General features: G+C 34.7%; 5 protein-coding genes across 5 annotated transcripts; 2 read left to right on the forward strand and 3 right to left on the reverse strand.

Annotated features, from left to right (window-relative positions):
- Positions 1 to 114: 114 nt before the first annotated feature.
- On the reverse strand, positions 115 to 1,267 carry RO3G_02178 (uncharacterized protein; the record flags this gene model as incomplete). Its single annotated transcript, XM_067656769.1, has 5 exons — positions 115 to 291; positions 360 to 508; positions 574 to 730; positions 789 to 929; positions 1,106 to 1,267. 5 exons carry the CDS (start codon positions 1,265 to 1,267, stop codon positions 115 to 117), a joined length of 786 nt encoding a protein of 261 aa, XP_067512870.1.
- A 3,451-nt stretch (positions 1,268 to 4,718) lies between these two features.
- Positions 4,719 to 13,038, forward strand: RO3G_02179 (uncharacterized protein; the record flags this gene model as incomplete). The annotated part of the gene is made up of 17 exons (XM_067656770.1): positions 4,719 to 5,046; positions 5,097 to 5,392; positions 5,444 to 6,067; positions 6,130 to 6,450; positions 6,510 to 7,778; positions 7,832 to 7,922; positions 8,072 to 8,394; positions 8,451 to 8,613; positions 8,673 to 8,940; positions 9,004 to 9,784; positions 9,843 to 10,143; positions 10,194 to 10,309; positions 10,364 to 10,561; positions 10,628 to 11,119; positions 11,205 to 11,865; positions 11,920 to 12,908; positions 13,000 to 13,038. 17 exons carry the CDS (start codon positions 4,719 to 4,721, stop codon positions 13,036 to 13,038), a joined length of 7,260 nt encoding a protein of 2,419 aa, XP_067512871.1.
- Positions 13,039 to 13,446: 408 nt separating this feature from the next.
- On the reverse strand, positions 13,447 to 15,429 carry RO3G_02180 (uncharacterized protein; the record flags this gene model as incomplete). The annotated part of the gene is made up of 2 exons (XM_067656771.1): positions 13,447 to 15,068; positions 15,129 to 15,429. 2 exons carry the CDS (start codon positions 15,427 to 15,429, stop codon positions 13,447 to 13,449), a joined length of 1,923 nt encoding a protein of 640 aa, XP_067512872.1.
- Positions 15,430 to 17,229: 1,800 nt separating this feature from the next.
- RO3G_02181 (uncharacterized protein) lies at positions 17,230 to 17,702 on the forward strand (the record flags this gene model as incomplete). Its single annotated transcript, XM_067656772.1, has 5 exons — positions 17,230 to 17,232; positions 17,282 to 17,315; positions 17,369 to 17,414; positions 17,482 to 17,605; positions 17,655 to 17,702. 5 exons carry the CDS (start codon positions 17,230 to 17,232, stop codon positions 17,700 to 17,702), a joined length of 255 nt encoding a protein of 84 aa, XP_067512873.1.
- A 614-nt stretch (positions 17,703 to 18,316) lies between these two features.
- On the reverse strand, positions 18,317 to 19,322 carry RO3G_02182 (uncharacterized protein; the record flags this gene model as incomplete). Its single annotated transcript, XM_067656773.1, has 2 exons — positions 18,317 to 18,415; positions 18,474 to 19,322. 2 exons carry the CDS (start codon positions 19,320 to 19,322, stop codon positions 18,317 to 18,319), a joined length of 948 nt encoding a protein of 315 aa, XP_067512874.1.
- Between the last annotated feature and the right edge of the window lie 929 nt (positions 19,323 to 20,251).

A 20,251-nucleotide genomic window follows, 5' to 3' on the forward strand; every position in this document is an offset into this window, starting at 1 on the left:
CAGATTCTTGTAGAAAGAAAAAAATAGAAAGAAAAAAGAGAATGAAAAGATAGTTTGTACATAAGGAAGAACAAAGCTTTTGCAATAAACCGAAAATAAACAAAAATAAAGCCTTTATTTCTTGCTCTTTTTCTTGCTGTTGTCAAGTAATTCTTCATAACTATTCCATCCAAATGTGCTGCTCAACACTTGATTTAATATGTTGGGGTCAGCCATGCCTCTTGTACGACTCATAGCTTGACCAAGAAAGAATTTGAATAATTTTACATCCCCATTTTTTACAGCATTCGCCTAAAGAGACAAAAATGAATAAGCTTCAAAAATGACTTTTTTTTCCTTTTTTTTGTTTTAATGTATACCTTTTCTACATGCTTAGAAGCCAACTCATTACAAATAATTTGAAGTGCATCTTTGTCAACGATTCTAACCCAGTTCTTTTCTTTTACAATTTCTAAGGGATCTCTTGCATCCTTCACCATTAACTTTACAACCTCTTTACCCGTCTTTCCTATATAACATAACTAATTAATATAAAAATGTCTATCATTTGTTTATTTTTTTTTTTTTGTTTACCGGTAATTGTGCCATTCTGCACAAGGTCAATTAGCTTCCCAAAGCGTTGTACAGAAATAGGATTGTCTTGAAAAGAAATATTATTTGATGCCAGGACACCAGATAACTCATTTAATGTCCAGTTTGTTACAATCTTGGGATTTCTTCCTTCACAAACCTATAACATTTTTACATAATTTAGTTGGAAGAAATCGAATAGCTTTTTTAGTACCTACTTTTTCAAAATAATCAATACATTTATATTCGTGTAGTAATAAATCTGCGCTCAGCTTGTTTAAGCCATAGAGTTTTGTTATCCTTTCAAAGCATTGATCGGGTAATTCAGGTAAACTACTTGCAATATTATCAATATATTCCTAAAGACCCAAAAAAGCGTATTAGTTACAATAAATAACAATAATCGCAAATATACTTGTGATAGAACAAGTGGAGGAAGGTCTGGTTCTGGCATATATCTATAATCTGGGGCGTCTTCTTTACTTCTCAGTCTATATGTAATGTCTTTTTCCTCATCATATCTCCGTGTTTCTACAACAATCTCGCCACCATTTTCTAATATCCCAATCTGTCGTCTAATTTCCGCATCAATAGCCATTGAAAGAATACGAATACGGTTCAGATTTTTTAATTCACAGCGAGTACCAAATGCCTCCTGTCCTTTTCTTCGAACAGATACATTAACATCGCATCGCATGGACCCTTCTTCTAAACTAGCTTTAGATGACCCAACCCATTGCAATATATTTTGTAGTTTTTTGACTAATAAGCCTGCTTCATAAGAAGATCTGTATATTTAATCCAAAAGAGTGGGTTAATGAGCTTTTTCCTTCTTTGAGTGTGAAACTACCTTAGATCTGGTTTTGTCACAATTTCCATTAATCCAATGCCTGCTCTATTCAAATCTAGCAATGTTTCGCCCGGTCGCATATCATGAAAGCTTTTGCCTGTATCCTGTTCAAGCTGTATTTGATGTATACCAATCCTAGTTGCTTGATTGGCTCCATCGTTCTCTGTCAGAAAAATGGATCCGCCCCTAGCGATGGGTTCTGCCAAGAAGGATTTAGCGTATTTTACACGTGCAATTTTTTCCTTAGCACAAACCTCTTTGTTGTGTAATTTGGTATCCTTGTGGCAAATCAGGATAAAAGTAATGTTTACGATCAAATGCTGATTTCTTTTGAATCTGTCCATTAACTGCAAGTGCTGTTTTAATAGCGAGCTCAACAGCATGTTGATTAAGTCTCTATAGTGTTGTTATATGTTTCAGTTTGCTTATAGAAGTAACGCGTATGTTTTTATTATTACAGGTTGTACACCAGGGAAGGCTGCATCAATGACTGAAACATGAGCATTTACCTGATCGTTGTACGAAGTTGAAGAATCTAGACTCAAATAAAAAGCTTTAGACATTTCCATTTTTCTTATGGAAGCATATTTCTTATAAAACCTGAAAACAATTTTGTTTTTGTATTGATTTGTGCATGAACTTCAATTCCAATAACAGCTTCCCAACCTTCTTTAATAGCACTTGTTGTTGTGGATAGTGATCTAAAAGTAAAGTGATGTTTGCAGGATCTTAAGCTATTTTGAACGAAAATCATTGACAAGCTTTATTTTTTGAATAAACTGGTAGAGTTGGAAAGGGGAAACTGTTGACATGGGCCCGGTCTGAGATTGAATTATTATTTTTTCCTGCAAAACAAGGATACCTGTGGTATCTTGGCCAAAAAGGGGTATAATTGTATGTAACTGTATACTAGACTAATATTTATTGAGGTTGCGCAATCTGTATCTCTTAAAGCTTATTTTAATTAAAATTTTCGGCTTTAGTTTATTTTTTTCAGGCTGTAGATCCCTTTCTCATTTTCCCAATTACTAGGTGTGTATAAAAATACTGAAATAAATAGCATTAGCTCGTTTTTTTCTGCAGTTCATGCAGTAGTAAAATTTATTTAGTCACTTTTCTTCATATTATATAGTACTTAATTTTTTTCTTAGCAACCATGTTCACAAAGCTCTATTACATTTTGCGCTCAAGGTAGATATAAATGAATACTTGCCTTCCCAAGTTCGTTTTTTTTTTCGAGTCACTATTCAACTTCAAACTGACTTATTAATCGGAATAGATTTGCAATAGTTGCTGTACAAAAAAGTTAGAAAGAAAAAGACTGGGGAGTGAAGGAAAGCTATCCAATAGTATCCTGGAGTGTAAAACTTGTAGAATATTTTAGTAACAAGATGTTAATACGAGCAAGCGTAGGCTTGATATTGCAAATCCTGCTTTCAAAAACAAAGGGCGTTCATATGTTTTTACAAAAAAAATCGCTTTAAAGGAAACAGTTTATCTTTCAGAGGTTTTAGACACTTACATAATGGTAAGATCACAATAAGGTAATTCATAATTTCTAGGAAGTACTAATTTATTATATCTTATCCTTCAGCTCACTAAAATTCTTTATTCTTCTTTTCTCGATTATTTTTATATTTTACTCAAAGATTTGGAAAACATAATATAAGAGGTGTCTATGATATCTAGCCCACAATGTTGGTTTTTGTTTCGTAATTTAATAGGAAAAGTAAGTTACAATGTACAACTCATTTTAGATTATATTTTTTTAACAAAAGATAGTCATATTGTAATTATTTAAGTGATATGAAGTTGATCAGATCGAATGAATATAAATATAAGGAGCAATAGGCTCAAGTGTAATGCGATAGAAATAAAGAAATAGTCCGTCGTTAGTGTGCATTTAATTGGAGTCAAGTTGCAGTCAATTGTTTTGCATAAACTCCGCTCATGAAACCATTTTTCTGGATGAAACGTTACAATTCTTGCAGTGCATCAAGTTCACAGTCCAAGTTCAAGTTCTGGAGCATCTAATAATGCACATGTTACTGCTTCATATTGTTGGCAAAATATTGATGTCTTTGTTGTACAAATAAGGCATACTTCTTTTTTGCAAATTGAGTGAAACAGGAGATACCTTTTGTTAATTTTTGGAGGAGCTCAATAAATATTGTAGTAAATCAAATAAACTTACTTTGAGGTTACACTTGAGCTTTTATTTATGAAAATGCCAATCTTGTCCTGATTTAATATGCACTGATCTGCTTCCACTTTACGTGAATTTTCTCAAAATGGAAAGATTACCCGACAATTCTGGAAAGGTTTTCTTTTTTTCTTTTAAATGGAAGAAAAAGCAAGTTTCACATGAATCAAACTGCGACTTGCACTTAGAACAAAGTTAAACAAACGACATTGAAAGATCAAAGAGGTAATACTTGTAACACACTTTATATTATCTTATTTTTTTTTCCCTCGAACTCCTTTACGCAACTATTTTTTTTTTTTATTATTATTATTATTATTATTACATTTTTTCGCTTCTTTTTCTTCTTTTTTTTTTTTTTTTTTCACATAAATAAACTTTTAAAAGCCCACTCCTTCTTTTACACCTTTTTGCTTGTGAATGAGGGCCAAAGCCAAGTTAATTGCTAGCTTAATTAAGCGTATAGAAGTTCGAGTAAGCTATAAAAAAATCAAAACGTCCTTTTATTCTTGACCTTTTTTGTATGTGTTGCTTAGTTACCAATAAACAATACAGGGACAACAATAGAAAGCTTAGAACAGGATGCATTAACGCAACAAACAGGCAGGTTTCATATTGAAGCTATAAAACGCAGATAAATCTTACCTTTTTCTTTTTTGTTCTTACAGTCGCAGCTATCATAGAACTATCTATTTATAAATTGTCTGTAGTTGTTAATCAACTTGCGCTTGTGTTAGAAGTCATTTCAAAGGTAAACTACATAAAGTTTCTTTTAGAGTTTTATGTTTTAAGCAAAATAGCTTTGGCTAGGATATTCAACCCTCGACAACTACCGATGCTTATGTTCCTCTGGACGTGCTACAATCACAGCTTTTTATAATTCGGCTTTTATCTGCTTGCTTGCAATATCACTGGAATTGGTATAAAAAGCGCACAATAAAGTTATCAGAAGAGACAAACGTGACAGAAGAGGCATTAGCAGCAGCAGCAGCAACCGGCGCCTACTCAGAGAGCATACCGAATCAGCCTAAAGAAGATCCTTCATTTGATCCACCACCTCTTGATGAGGTTCTGGTATCGTTCTTGTTAAATCTAATGGGACGCTTCTTGAATCAGTTTCATGTTATTGAAGAACGCAGTGATCAATTACTCATGTCGACATCTGAACATACAAATGACACAGTGGTCAATGCATCCAAAGTGGATACACAAACCATGGATTATATACGAGAAGTCTACTCTGCCTCAGGGAAAATTCTTCGATATATTAGCTCAAGTAATTGGAATTCGTTTTATATGAAAATCAAAAACGCCATCAATATTTTGGTAGCTGCAAATGAAAACTCAGAACTGAATCCCCCTGAAATAAGAATTTTGGCTTTTGCAAATTTAAATGCATCAAAATTGCAAACTGTCTTGACAGGTAAGATTTGAAGATGGATAATGGCTCAAAGCTTATTAATTTATATATAGAATTCAGTCCGTATTTCTTAAATATGAAGATTCAAGGAAAATTATTATTCGCCAAAATGTTGAGAGTTACCATTTGGAAATGGATTGAAACACGGCCAGCTGAATTTGCAGAGATCTGTGTGAGCAATAAAAAGAACTTGGCAGGATCTGAAATACTTTTTGACATGTGTAATATTGCAGCAGACAGTTCTCGTAAAAAGGCAGTACTGTGGCCACTTCAAACGATTCTTTTAACTTTATCCCCTGATCTTTTGATACAAGCATTTTTAGATGATAGAGGTTTACAAAATCGAAGGGTGAGGATAGATAAAGCATAAATATACGTGTTTTCTTACTTTTTGTATCAGACTGGGTTCCCTCGCCAACTAAGAAAGGCTCTAGAGTCTGTACGAACACAAGAAATTGCAGCAACGTGTTATGTTGATTTATGCAAAGCTGCTTCATTCGTTTCACCAAACGACGATACAATACTCCGACATATTGCAGAAGATGTTGAAGATGTGTTACGAGAAAAAGTATGGGACTTTTCCCGTCCTTCAGCAATTGATTCGCTTTCTTCGAGCTTGGGTTATACAATTAGCCAGCAAACACTGGTTTCAGATTATTTGTTAGCTCAATTGCAACTAAATTCCTCACGAGCAATTTATACACTCATACCTACTTTATTAGATGATGATGCTCCTACAGTATTTCAACAGGCATTTGTCAACGCTTGTTTAAACATTGCATCAGAAGAGCATCCTTTATCTTGGCACACAACACTGAATTCACTGTACGGGGCGATTTGTACTCCACTGAGACGCATACTTATACAGACTGTGAAGATTGAACTTGCCGTACGATCAGAGATATCCAGTATGACTTCTAGTTCCAGAAAAACTATCAATTCAGATAAAAGACTACAAAATACAACACCTTTACTTCAAGCCATGCTTAAACTGTTTCGAATGGATCCCTGTTCTGTGTTGATGGTAAGTTACACAATTGAGAAAAAAAAAGAAGGGCCGGGTTCACTGACATGTGCTTATCAAAGGGAATGGATGAAAAAGTACGAGTAGAGGAAAACACATTGGTCATGACATCGATAGCCAATTTAATGAAGCATCAAGATAGACGTATAAGACAGGCTGCAGTGGATTGTCTAACTCAACTACATGATCCTTCAACTATCATCCATTGGGGACCGTCCAACTCTATCATGTCTACTTTTTGGAAAATTTCATCTCAAGTTGTTTCATCCATTGCACGACAAATACTGGATAATACTCGACAAAATGAAGAATTGATGAACGCTCTCTTTGATCTACTTTCCAATACTTTGGATGCCCGGAATTCCTTTTTAATTGATGTTTCTGTATGTATATAGTACAGGTTGGCTCCATATTCATATACTCAATTCATATCCCTTTTTAGGAATCCTGTGTTGCGCATGATCTTTACGATTCTCATGAACGCCATCAAGCCATGATCACACTTGAAGTCGCCTTACTCGTATCATTGTGCTCATCCATTCCAGATATATGCTCAAAGTCAGTCAAATGCTTAGGTTACATATGTAAAGAATCAAAAATAGTAGATGGCGACAGTATATTTGGCGATTCTTCTCCAAGAAGCAGTCAAAGTACATATGCATATAACTACAATATCGAAATATACGAAAGGCTTTGTTCTGAGGAGCCAATGGCTAAAGGGGGGTTGCGTAAACAACTGTTTGTGGGAAGAAAGGCCCAGCAAAAGAGATTGCGTAGATATTTGCGATTAATGACTGTGCCAACGCCTGGCAATATGTTGGCGTGGGAGGAAGTTTGGAAGAGATGGAGAATTTTGACTCAAGTCGTGAGTCGATACGGTATGGACACACTTAAAGATACTAGCGATACAGCCACTATATATTCGACATCATCTTCTGTTAAAAAAATTGGAGGTTTGGTTAGACATGATAAGCTAAGAGTGACATCGGTTAGAACAGCCGGGAGCACGATGAGTACCATGCTTCCTTCTCCTATACCTGTCAGCAGAGTAGAAATTGATGATGAAAAGCAGACAGAATGGCAAAACTATACTGGGTTCTTGGCTGCTCTGGGCGGTTGTCGGCTAGCAACTGATGCAGATGATGACAGTATAAATGAGGATGGCAGCCGAAAAAGCAAATCGGCTTCTTCTGATCGTCTTGGATCCCCTACTACAAAATCAGCCTTACTTGCAGAGAAATTCATTACGGAAATGGTGGAGTTGCTTACTTCTGAAAATGTAGTGATCAGAGAAGCAGTTAAAGATACGCTTGGCAATGATCTCTCTCCTGCACTGTATGCCACTCTCTTTCGTCAAATTGAAGCTATAATGAAAAACTGCTTTAGTTCTAATGGAGAAGTCTTATGCAATGGCACAAATACACTGTTTGTAGAACAGTCTGTGCTTGTTTTAAAAATGGTGTTGGATAGACTTGTTAATGCAAATGATTGCTTGGTTAGTGTCGATTTTAGTACAATTGTGCTTTACTTTATCAATTACATCAATCGCTTACCACATAATAACTATACAACCATGCGTACTATGATCATGATGTGCCATCTTACCGAGTCGCTCATGTCAAAAATGGACCAAATTATAATTCGTGATGATGTTCGTGTCAAAAACAGGCTACTTGAAATCATTATAGAATGGACAAGTAGTTTCAATCCGGTAAGATGTTTATTGATGAAAGAGACGTACATAATTAACACAACCTTGCAAAGAGTTCAACAACTGAAATAAACAATATACAAAACAAGGAAGTTCAGCGTGATTTAGATCAAATTTGTCTGAAAGCTATGGTTGCTCTTTTACGTAAACTTCCTTTGCAGATATCCGAACAATCTCGTGATACTGATAGAGCCATGAGCAAAAGCAGATTGTTTCAAAAGTACTTTAACTTTTTTATTCAATTGTTAGAAAGATGCCATCGATATGAGGTATATGCATATATTGTTACATAGCTATAATTTTAACTAAAGTATACTTTAAGGCCGAAAACAGTCAGCCTCTATCTGGACGTGGCCTTCATACATCTACTTTGCTTTCAAAAACAACCGATACCTATTGGGGTCCACTTAAGGAATCAGCAGTCAATGCGATATCAAATTTATTAAATGCTAATGTGGAAGTAGGGCTAAGATCTACTTTAGCCATGGGATATCACGAAGATCCAAAGATGAGATCCGCTTTTATGCAAGTCCTGGCCAACATCCTTAACGCAGGTGCCCAATTTGATACGTTAGCAGATACTATTGTGAATGATCGGTATGAGAAATTAGTAGAGGTAAAAGAAAAGAAAAGTGTGAGTATGAATCATTTTGTATATTTACTTGTGAACAGTTATTGGTTGAATCAGATATGGACCTTGCTTTATCTATTTGTGATGTCTGTCCAGCAGTTGATGCTCCTAATGTTACCGAGGTGTTGTTGAATGTATTTGAATCAAAAAATAAAATTTTGCCGCTGTTGAAAGCTATTGTGGAACGCGAAGTATCTTCTGCAGGTAAGATTTTCTTTTATGATCTAGTAAGAGATGATAGTTGATAACCTATGTATACACAGATCAAGAATCCACATTATTCCGTGGGACAAATATGGCTACTCGAATGCTGTCTACTTTTGCCAGAAACACCTGTGCAGACTATGTAAGAATGACTCTTCAATCTGCCATGGAGTCCATCAATGCCTTAAGCGACATACAATTAACTTGGGAAATGGATCCACTGAAGGAGGCCTTACCAGAAAGTCTATTGAAAAACAAACAGAATGTCTGTAGAGTGACTGAGATTTTGATGGATGCTATTTGCAATTCTATACCCAACGCTCCTACGTAAAATCAAAAAAAAAAAAAAAAAAAAGTTTATGTATAGTATCCTGATTCTTCTAATATTAGACGTTTCCGTCAAGAGCTCTCATTTTTGGCAGATGCAGTTAGTAAGCGGTTCCCAGATGCTACAGAGATTCAAGTAGGAGGATTTGTATTCTTAAGGTTATTTAACCCTGCTATTCTGACACCCGAAAACTCTGGTGTTTCCAAGAGAGCTATACCAAGAACTAAAAATGTCCGAAAAATACTGTTGCAGGCAACACGACTGATGCAAAACTTGGCTAATAATGTCATGTTTGGTGCCAAAGAACCTCATCTGATCTCACTCAACGACTTTATTACTAACAATCTATATCGAGTAGCCAACTTTTTACGTGAAATTTCTACTGTACCATCTACCATAAGTATAGAAGAAGCTCGGTGCATTCGTTTGGATACCATAGATTATATAAAACTACATAAATACCTCTCTGAAAATATCGAAAAAATCTTTCGAAACATCTCTGGTCGTCGGTTTCGAATCATCAGCAGTGATACACAAAAGATTTTGGAGATCAAACGTACATTGGAAAAGTTCACTACTTTGCTTGGTCAATTGGGTCCTCCCCCCGATATAGCTCAAGAAGAAACATCAGTGGCACGAAATTATGCAGTTGCAAGTACAAATACAGCTTTGAATGATTTCATGCGTCGCAACAAGAATCGTGATTTAAGTCCAATTCGAGCCTTAAATATGGTTTATCAAGGTGGTGTGTCAAGAGGAGGTCACCCAGTATTTTACATGATTACTCGTTGCTTGTTTGCAGATAATATTGATTATGAGCTCTTAATTTATTACTTTTTAAGAGTAAGATCTATAAACGTACAAACATACACCCTTAGACTGACGAAGTTCCTTTGTATAGATCATGGAGCCTTCACTCAACCGTCCTTTTGAATTGGTGTTTGATTTAACGCGATTTTCGGAAGATTGTGAACTACCTCTTCATTGGTTTAATCAACTATTTACTCTTATATTTAATGAAATGAATGACTATATGGTCGCACTTCATATATTTAATCCAAACTTCCACATGCAGCGTTATGCTCGCAGTATGCCACGAGAATTCTCCAACAAATTGGTCAAACGTTTGAAATTTTCAAGTACAATCAGTGAACTCTCTCAACATATTGCACCATCAGAAATTCAATTGCCTAAAGATACATGTAAGCGCAGATACAGCATACGAAAACACTCTTCTGATATTGAAACTTAGGTGAAATTGAAAAGGATGTAGGAATGACGATTAAGCATGCTTTTCTTTTGGATAGTCTGAAGACAATGACTCCAGTGCAAATAAGAATTGGAGCAGAATATTTTCAAGTAACAACAGTAAGTTTAGTCTGTTCTTTTTTCCTCTATCTTTTATTAAATCATTTGTATCAGCTACAGGAACAGGAAGTTTTTTGGACGTTGCATGTCACTTTGAACAACGTCTACAGTATGGATGATTTAGTGAATATTTATTTACCTCCCATACAACCCAATAAAAAGGGTGGTAACGAGGGTGAGATTCATATCACTGTGGATCGCGGTAAATCTGTTTTGATGTTCATAGTTCCCAATCGAGAGGAAGTATATAAGGTAAAGCTCCAAAAAATGATATTGATTTTAAAAAGGAGAAACAGCTGAGCAATTTTTTTTCCACAGTATCTATTGGACCGTAAAAAGAAGTTTGAAACGAGTAATACGGAGGATAATGATGAAATCCGTCCTACTGATGTTCCTGGTCGCATGTTGAACATGGCTCTGCTTAATATGGGAAGCGAGGATTATAATCTGCGATTGTCTGCATACAGTTTGCTTTGTGCTCTTAGTATTTCTTTCCGATTTGGCGTCTCTACGAGTGTGATTCATTCCAAAGACGTGTTTATACCTTATAATGACATGGATTTCATTGTCAACATCAGCGAAAATATTGCAGCTAGTGAAACCCATTTAACGCTCGAGTTTCTAAATGAATGTATCCTAGGCTTTGATAGATCCAATATAGAATGTACAAAACATATTTTGACGTTAGAGTACATGGTTCCATGGTTAAAAAATATTCCTCTTTATATTTATGGACCTAATGGAAAAGATGTTCATAAAGTTCGAGAGCTTATACGCTCTTTAATTAATTTGACAGCTGAAAAACAAGAGGTACGTATATTGATTACATGTTGGATATACATAGAGTTTAACATTTCTCTTGTTCTTTTTTTTTTTTTTTTTTTTTTTTTACAAGTTATATGAACAAATCCAAAGAAAAATTTGGAAAACACTTGGTGAAATAGAAGAAATACACAATATAATTCTTGACTGTCTTATTCAATATTCTGTTGAACATGGGCTTGGTTCACCCCACGCTGAAGTTGTTTCTAACACATTAGTGACAATGAACTGTATCAGTATTCGAGCAAAGATTATTATCAAACTACGTAAATGCCTTTCAAGTACATCACAAAACTGTCGAAGCACGCTTGTGAAACATCCTGTATGGGATGAGATTGCCTGCTTAGTTCGTGCGATGGTTGCCGTCTCCTTCTTTTATGCGAGTTTAAGCGAGTCATTTTTGGCGGAATGTTTCCATGTTGTTGCCCTTTTAGCGTCTACTGGACCCACTCTGATTCGATCCTCCATTCACGGACTTGTTGTTAATGCAATCCACATGCTTATAACCTCAGAATGCATTACAGTCTGTAATCGAAAAAAGCTAAAGTATCTTATGAACGACGTAGGAGATGGAAAATACAGGGTTCATTTTGGCTTGAACAAATCATATGCTAATGCGTTCACTATTACAGAAGAGACAATGTCAGATAACATGGAAAATATCAACTTGGCTTCACTTGAAATTATTGTTCAGTTGTTATTGGAAGTAACTTCTTCTGCAGCTCCTAATGCGGGTAAAATAAACATGTAAAAAGCAAAATGAATGAAACTAACCAATTTTACAAAAGACACAGCAAATGCTTGGCGGGCTCGCTGGATGAGCTTGGCTACAAGCATGACCTTCCAATTCAATCCTTCTTTACAACCTCGATCCTTCGTGATCCTTGGCTGTCTTGCTCAAGACGAGATTGACGACGATCTCTTGTTTCAGATCCTAGTCGTCCTTCGCAATGAACTTGCTCATTTTGACGAAGCCAACTCTCAACTAGCGATCAGTATCCTCATGTGTCTCAAGAACGTTGTCAACAACTTATCTGCGAGCTCACGGTACCTCAAACCTATGTTTTGGGCCGCCATTTCCATGATCCAAATGGACCACAGTGCCATCTTCCCGCATGCCGTCAAGCTACTCCACGCTATTTTACGCAATATGGATGCCAACAAATTCTTTGATCACCGCTCAATACAGGAAGTCATGATGGCAGTTCGAGTACCTTTTGCTTCTGTCATGTCAGATATTGATGCAGCTTCTGGTGTAAGTTTTGATACTCAATTTTCATTTGCTGTCGCGGGCGCATTGCTCAAGGGATTCCAATTTGCAGATGCTCGAGAAAACGTCTTGAGATGTTTGGCCACCTTTCTAGAGATAGAGACCAAGATTAATTTCACTCCTAACCGAATTGATGCTCGGTGCCTTGGCTATTTTGCTGGACTGCTACCATTTGCTGCAAAGAATGACTCACTCAGTGAACTGTTACCCTTGGCTGGTATCATTGATCTTAATGATGAGATGGTAACTTGCTTTTCTTCCGATATCCATACGGCTATTTGGCGCGCGATTGATATACCCAATAATACAACAGGTATTCTCTTGGTCTCCTTTTTGGTGGGTATGCTAAGTCTAGCTGAAAATGAAGCAGAAAGACTGTTTCTGTACGGCATTCTGTCCAAGGCAGCTGTTTCTACGCCCGAGGTGTTTGCACTGGTCTACGAATCTTTGATACCAAAGATGAGCTCAATTGTTGTTTCAAGTGACAATGTGGCCCTGATTGAAGCAGTAAAAAAGATTTTAATTACAGCATGTTCAGAACAAGCATTCAATTCAACAGAAAGAGCAAGTCAGCAAAGACGGTATCTTGAGAACATAGGGTTTAACTCTTTTGGAGAAATCAACTTTGGAAGTATGAACAACACATTTTCTGTGAGCGCAAAATTAACGAGTGAACTTTTACGCATGATATGTGAATAATAATAACAATGTTTATATTTTATATATTTACCCTCATTTATATATACTTATCCTTTAAACTCATTCATTATATTATATGCCCTCCTTCCTAATCTTGCTCTATTTAAACTGAATACATATTGTATAAAATGAATATCTTTTATGAATTAGAAAAGAAAATCATTTTATTTATAAAAACGAATAAAACAGAGATGAAAGCATGTACAAGGAAGAGAGTAACATAGGAGAGAAAGAGTTAGAGCAAGGAAAAGAAGAGAGAAATTTACATAAATTAAATGTATATTGAAAATGTGTGTTTGTGTATGTATAAGAAAAAATAAGAGATGATATGAGGGTAAATAGTGTTTTATGCATGGTGATGGCGATGGCGATGCTCTTCATCAAAATGATCATCAGAGGACTCTACCCCACCTGTTATTCTTCTTGCCTCATTTGTCCTACGTAGTCTCTCCTTCTTTCGTCGATAATACCCATTCTTCTTTTTTGCATCTTCTATTCCATGACAAAATATATCAAATTGACAAAAGAAGCAGATCCAATCATCTGAAATTGGGTTCTCAAATAGAGTAATGTCTGAAGAAAGAAATCCTCCAGGTGCAATGTCTTCGCTCTTTTTGTTTTTCGATTTCTTGTTCTTCTTCGTCGTCTTGTTCATCGCTGGTTTCTTTTTGTCGTTTTCTTTTCTTTTCACCTTTGTGGTTGTGGCTGCTGTTGTTGCTGAGTGATTATTCGAAGGTTTTTTGGTTGCAGCGACTGCTGCTGCTGCTGCAACTGATGGTGGTTTAGCACTCAAGTTTTTTCTGGTTTCCTTTTTGCCTGCGAATACACTGTGACTGTAGGTAGCAGAGGTTTTGTTGTTTGGTAAATTGTTTGTATTGGTATCATTAGTTGTAGAGTTATTGTCATCTATTAGAGTGTTGATGATAGGCTTTTGACTGAACAAACTGATAGTAGTATTTTTGCCTTCATCGTCTGTGCTATTATTGAATTGGAAATTGAAATTTGGAAATTCAAAGCCATCTTTACTGGGTGGAGTATACTTTGTAAAGACTTCCATTTTAGGTGGTGTTTTAAATGTGGATTGATTTGAAGAAGTTTCCTTTCTTTTACCAGTTGTTGTGGCTGCTACTGATTTTTCATCATTTATCAAGTTTGTTTGAACTCTTTCCATACTTTTTATTTTTTTTGACATGCTTGGCCTATCTTTTCGATTTGTCGCAGTTCTGTTTGATTCTGATGATAATAATATGACTGAATCTTGTACTTGCTGCTGCTGTTGCTGATGCTGCTGCTGCTGTAAAACATTCCTACTTGCGTCTGTCAGAAATGATACTTTTGGCATTGTTTTATCGGATGAAAAGGTAAACGGTGAGGTTGGTATACTGGGTGAAGATCCATTACTGCTTGTATTACTTCCTGACTTTATATCTGCAGTGCTTTTCAATTTACGTTTTGGTAAAGGCAAAATCTTTCTGTTCTTGATTGTATCATACTTAAACTGTCCCTGATATTCTACTACTGCAGTTGCCTCTCCTTCGTCTTCGTCTTCATGTATAAGTGGTGGGGAAACATATTGTTGTTGAGATGATGGAAAGGAAAATTGAAATTCAGAAGAAGGTATATTATTATCATTTCTAGAAGAATCTAGATGGTAACTATTATCATCAGATACTTTATGGTTTTGCATCATTGTAATGAGTTGGTCGATATCCGCATTCTGTCTAGCGAGTTCCTCCAACTGAGGATGTCGATGATTGACGTATATTGGCTTAGGCGGCTCAACAAACTTGATTCTTCCTCTTGATGTGTTTCTATTCGTTTCATTCCCCTTATTATCCTTAGGTTGTATTCTTGGTGAGCGTATCATCCTTGCTTTACTATCACTTATTGTATTTGAAGAAGAATTGGCTAATTGGAATAGATGATAACTTGACCAAGGTCTTTTAGGAATAATCTTGGAGGCAAGGCCTAATTAAAAATATTATAATAAACAAAAAGTAATGATAATAATTTTTGTGCAATCAATACCAACTGAATTATTAACATTTTTGCTTGCCTTGAAAGTATCTTCTTTTAAAGGATTACTTGTTTCAACAATAGATGAAGACATAGCCTCAGGACAATTTGAGGGGGCTTCAGCGGTATTCATATTTGGGAAGAATGAATAAAGCGGAGACAGAGTGACGTCGTCCTCTTGTGATTCGTTAATGTTCTTTGAACATGATTTCACGTCAATTTTCTTATATCTTCTTCTACGACTATCATGTAACTGATCCTCTTCATTTTCAGATATACTCTCTGTATTTTCAAGACTTGATGATTGACCCATAAATAATGCTACTTGGATGTATTCCCTCCGCGCGTTTCTTATAAAGAATGATAAAAAGAGAGAAAGAGAGAAAGGGAGAGAGAGAGAGAAAGAGAAAGGAAAAAGAAATTAGGAATGAAAATTAAAATGAAGACTGAAAAAAAAAGGAAAAAAAGTAGTGAAAAAAAAATGTAAGAAAAAAAAAAAGAGTCAAAAATTAAATATCATGTATTGCTACGACAACATTTTATATAATCTTATTAAGCTTCTTTTTTATTATTATTATTATTTTTTATTTTATTTATTTTTTTAAATGGATAAAATAGGTATAAACAATAGACTTTTTTTGACCCCTTAAAATGACTATCAATTTCAGTCAAATTCCTCCAATAATGAAAGAAGTTCGATTGAGATTGAAATCAAACCAATTTTACCCCTTAATTATTCTGAAGTATCAATGAGCATTGTTTACTAAAGATAGCGAAATGAATTGTCCTTTATTAGGATTCCATAAAGTATATCAGTCCTAATCCTTGGAAACAACCTGAACCTGTGAGAAAGGTTATATAAAGAGTGTTCATGAGAAGCTTTCTAGTTATACAATTAAATATGATGTACTTTGATGCCAAAAAATACAAATTGTTTAAAATATTAGGGAGAAGAACGAAGCATGTATTTATCAATTTGGGATAAGAAAGGCGCGAAACTAAAAGCTTCATGACCATTGATATACGATAATAATAATCACTGTCATGAATTGTAATTACTAAAATGAACCAAGCTATTCAAATGCAACAAGAGATGAAGAGAAGCTCAGTTTTTTTAATGTAAAATATGGTATTAGCATTCACTTTAGCTCTAAGAAAGTAGAGGACTTTAAATCATCATTTTTCACAGGCCTCACTTCTCCCTTATCCCCTTTCTACTCCTTTTTTCCATTTAAAGAATTTGAGTTCTTCTACAAGCTTTGCAAACTAGCTTGTGGTTGTGCATAACCTGGTTTTGAGGGTGTAAAGAAAACATATAAAAAAAAAGAAATAAATGCGATCCTATTTACATAAACCAACAGCAAAGAACGATGTACTTCCATGAGTTAGCAATGCAACTAAAACCTGATAGGAGATTACTATGCTGGTGAGGACATAAATCAGAATTTGACAACACGGTTACACCAGGTACAAGTGAAATGCATAGGTCCGATTGATCACTCACACTTTTATGCAATAGCATTCCGAAGACTGAAAATTAAAAAAATTATATATAAACATTCTATTGGCAAGTTATTCATGAAATCTATCAAAACTAGACTTATATAATGATCTTATAGCACAGCATATAAAAAGAAATTGCCATGAATCGTTTTTAAAAAAAATTTGCAAGGATATAAATGATATTGCAAACAATAAAAATAAATACAAAAGGCATCTAGTCATAGATTCTATAAGATTCGTTGCTTTTAAATTCATTTAAAATATTCCAGTTCTTTCATTCCTCTCATATTTCAGCCTAAATAGTTCATTGAATAAATAAGAAAGATAAAGCAGGAACTTTTTTCTCTAATGAATGCTACTGTTCCAAACATCAATCAAAAAGAAAAACATAAAGGCTTAAATTTATGGAAAATTCAATTTTAGAGAAGGTTATAATGAAATGAGCGTTTCATTTTGAATATCTTAACAACTGCCTTTTCCATTCTGCATAACTGAATAAAGAGCTATCAAACAATCTTATTGGCTAAAAGAACAAAAAGTCACAAAGCTCTACCTCACTTCATCGGCTTACAATCTCTGTACTGCTTCTTTTATTTAATAATTTTCAATAATGGTAAGAAATTATATTATAAAACTTGAAATAAAACTTACATGCTTCTTAGGATCGGTTCAATATAAATAGTCAAATTGAACATTGTAAGTTATGAATTTATTTTAGTTACATTAATCTAATATACTTTTTTGTTTAGTACAATCAAAATACGTTGGTACTGGCCATGCTGATACCATTAAACAGTAAAACAGAAAAAAAATATGCTTACACATAGTATAGTAAATTAATCTATTTTCTATTTACAATTAGTGAATGGTTAACAAATCAACAGAGAGATTCGTTAGCTTCTATTGTTGGACACAACTCGTTAATCTCATACATCTCAGTCGCTGAAAATGAATGCAAAGCTCGAGTTAAAGCCAACATGTTGGAGGTAAACATTATCAGAAACTTAAAACACACCTTATAACCAAAAAATATAGAAAATGCTTCAACCTTGTGGTCCTCCACCAGTAAAAGAGGAACAATAAAATATTGCGCATTTTATTACAAAAACAATACAGTTTGTTTTCATCTGATATTCAATAAATAATATTACAGCTAGAGACAAAACGATCAAGAAATTAGAAATGGTCGTATCAAAAATTGTAGTTTTCACAGAATTTTTATTGAACAAAGAGAGATTTCTTGTATTAATCCACTATCAACATTAATTTTCACACTTTCAGCAGCATACGTTGATGTTGGCAGAATTATTTAGGTCTTGTAATTACTAAAAGTACACAAAACATGCTCTTGTAATTGATTTGCTTGTTAAATGATTTTATGTTAAAGCAAGTAGTGAAAATGAAGTATTGTGCAAAAGATTATTGTTATGATGTACAAGTTCGTTCTCAGTTTCAGTACACTGTTTCATAAATAGACCCTTATCAGCTTGAGGCTCATAGATTCCAAAAAAGAAGAAGCTGTTACGTGGTCCTTTATCTCTTAATATTTCAAATAAACTGTTGTTTTTTGTATAATAAAAAATGTTAAAAGCAGAAAAAGATTGTTGTTACAAGCAGTGTGATTATTAATGAAGAGTTACTCTTTAAATGATTTTGGTATACAGTAAACAAAAAAGATATTTTTAAGAGAGAAAAAGTTATACTAACGCAAGTTCAAGAGTCCAGGTTCTCCTAGCCCATAATCGAATTGATTCACCCTTTAACTCAATTGAGTTACCATCCCACCAGCATTTTCTCTGTAAAATAAAAAGAGTTATTGAATTGAAGACAGAAAATAACAAATCAGTCATTTACCGCAGGTTTCCTCCAAAACAAAAAGAGCTTTTGAGCAGTATCCATATGGTTGTCAGGGCCAATTGTTTTTAATAAAACCAATGCCATACTAACAATAGTTGTTCGTGCTGGCTCAATCTCTCTGTATCCCCAACGATCATCTCTTTTAAAGCCGGCATCACAAAGCATATCAATCAGATGCTGCTCAGCGATATTATTCTCTCTTGAAATATTCTTTTGCAAAGCATCAAAAATGTGGTCGTGTTCCTTCAAATATTCACCAGAAGCCGACTTGAGATGCTTTACGTCTTGTTTTTTTTGTGTTGGAAGACAGAAATACTCTAATTCTTCACGCAACACAATAATAGGTTGCTTTGTCAAAAGAGTGTAATAGACTGGAGAGATGGCTGCAGATGTTGCTAATGATCTCTGAAAATCAGCATCTTGTTGATTTTTGTCTCGAACCTTTGCTGCATGTGAATAGAATTGAAGAACGTAATTCAAACAAGCTGGGTCAAAGTCAACAATGTTAATTTGTTCATCAACTCCTGCTGAATGGCTTGAAAATCCGTCATATTCTTCGTCTTCGTCATCATACTCTTCAGGAGGTCTTGCCAAGACAAGTCCATTGGGAAACATGGCAATCAATAAACTCTCTGGTAAATTAACTAGCGTGTCTCGATCAAGCTCCATGCGTGTTCCTCTTAAATCGAGTTTTAATCTTTGTGGAATACCGTCATGATTATCAAAATCGTCAAAATCATCTTCAGGTCCTTGTTGCTGTTGTACTTGATAAATAAGGTCCTCATTGTTTAAGGTACTACCATCTTCCAGTTCAGGCACCTGAACAATAGGTGATTCTGAAGTCATTATTAAATAAGAAATCGAAAAGCAAACGAGGGCGATTCTCCTTTTTTGAAAAAGTAAAAGGATCAATAATTTAACTCGTTTTCAAAGTATAAATCCAGTTGTTTGTACGACTTTTATTCCTCCATCTGCTTATTTTCCTTTCTTTAACAACATTTTCATCCCTATCTTACAAAAGTATTTTTTTAGTATTTGGATAGTAGTAAGATAGTCAAAAATCAAAAATATCTGCTCTAAATTTACCTGTTTCTTACAAGATTTAAACTTGGGCCTCAATGCTTATTATAGATGTCTAACATTTCACAACAAAGGCAAATGAAAGCTGCATTCATTGTTTAAGGGAAAAACCTTGTACAAGGTACAAAATGTAGGGTCTGTGATACCTTTTGGTGAATAATGGAAAGCTGCAAGTGTCACCATCACGAGCTGTTGCCTATCATTTCAACGCTTTTTAAATATAAACAAGTACGATTGTATATAATCAAAGCTCTAAAATACAATATATGACACTAAATACATTTGTGCTGCAATAGAAATCGTATAGGAAGGGGCATCGTTTATACAGATCATAATATGAGGAGAAATAGCTCAGTTATAGGTCTATTATGATCTAAATTTCCTCTTATAGACATCTTTATAGAAAAAGGTCATATAAGCCATATTCATCTTTTACTATACTTCAACGTCCCAATGGTAATGTACATAAACCAATAAAGGTGTGTTTATTATATTTCCCTCAATTTTTTTTTTTTTTTTTTTTTTGTAAACGTAGGGCCTTGACTAGTGATTATATAAACTGCTTTATCAATATCAACATTACCCGTTTTTTCTTTTCTTGATAAAAGCACTCCTATTTACACCAAATTGAATATGTACAGTATCTTGCTGATAGTGAATGATACAATTTGTAAAATATATAGATCATTCTATCC

This window comes from Rhizopus delemar, genomic scaffold, assembly GCF_000149305.1.
Source record: "Rhizopus delemar RA 99-880 supercont3.1 genomic scaffold, whole genome shotgun sequence".
Taxonomy (NCBI): domain Eukaryota; kingdom Fungi; phylum Mucoromycota; class Mucoromycetes; order Mucorales; family Rhizopodaceae; genus Rhizopus; species Rhizopus delemar.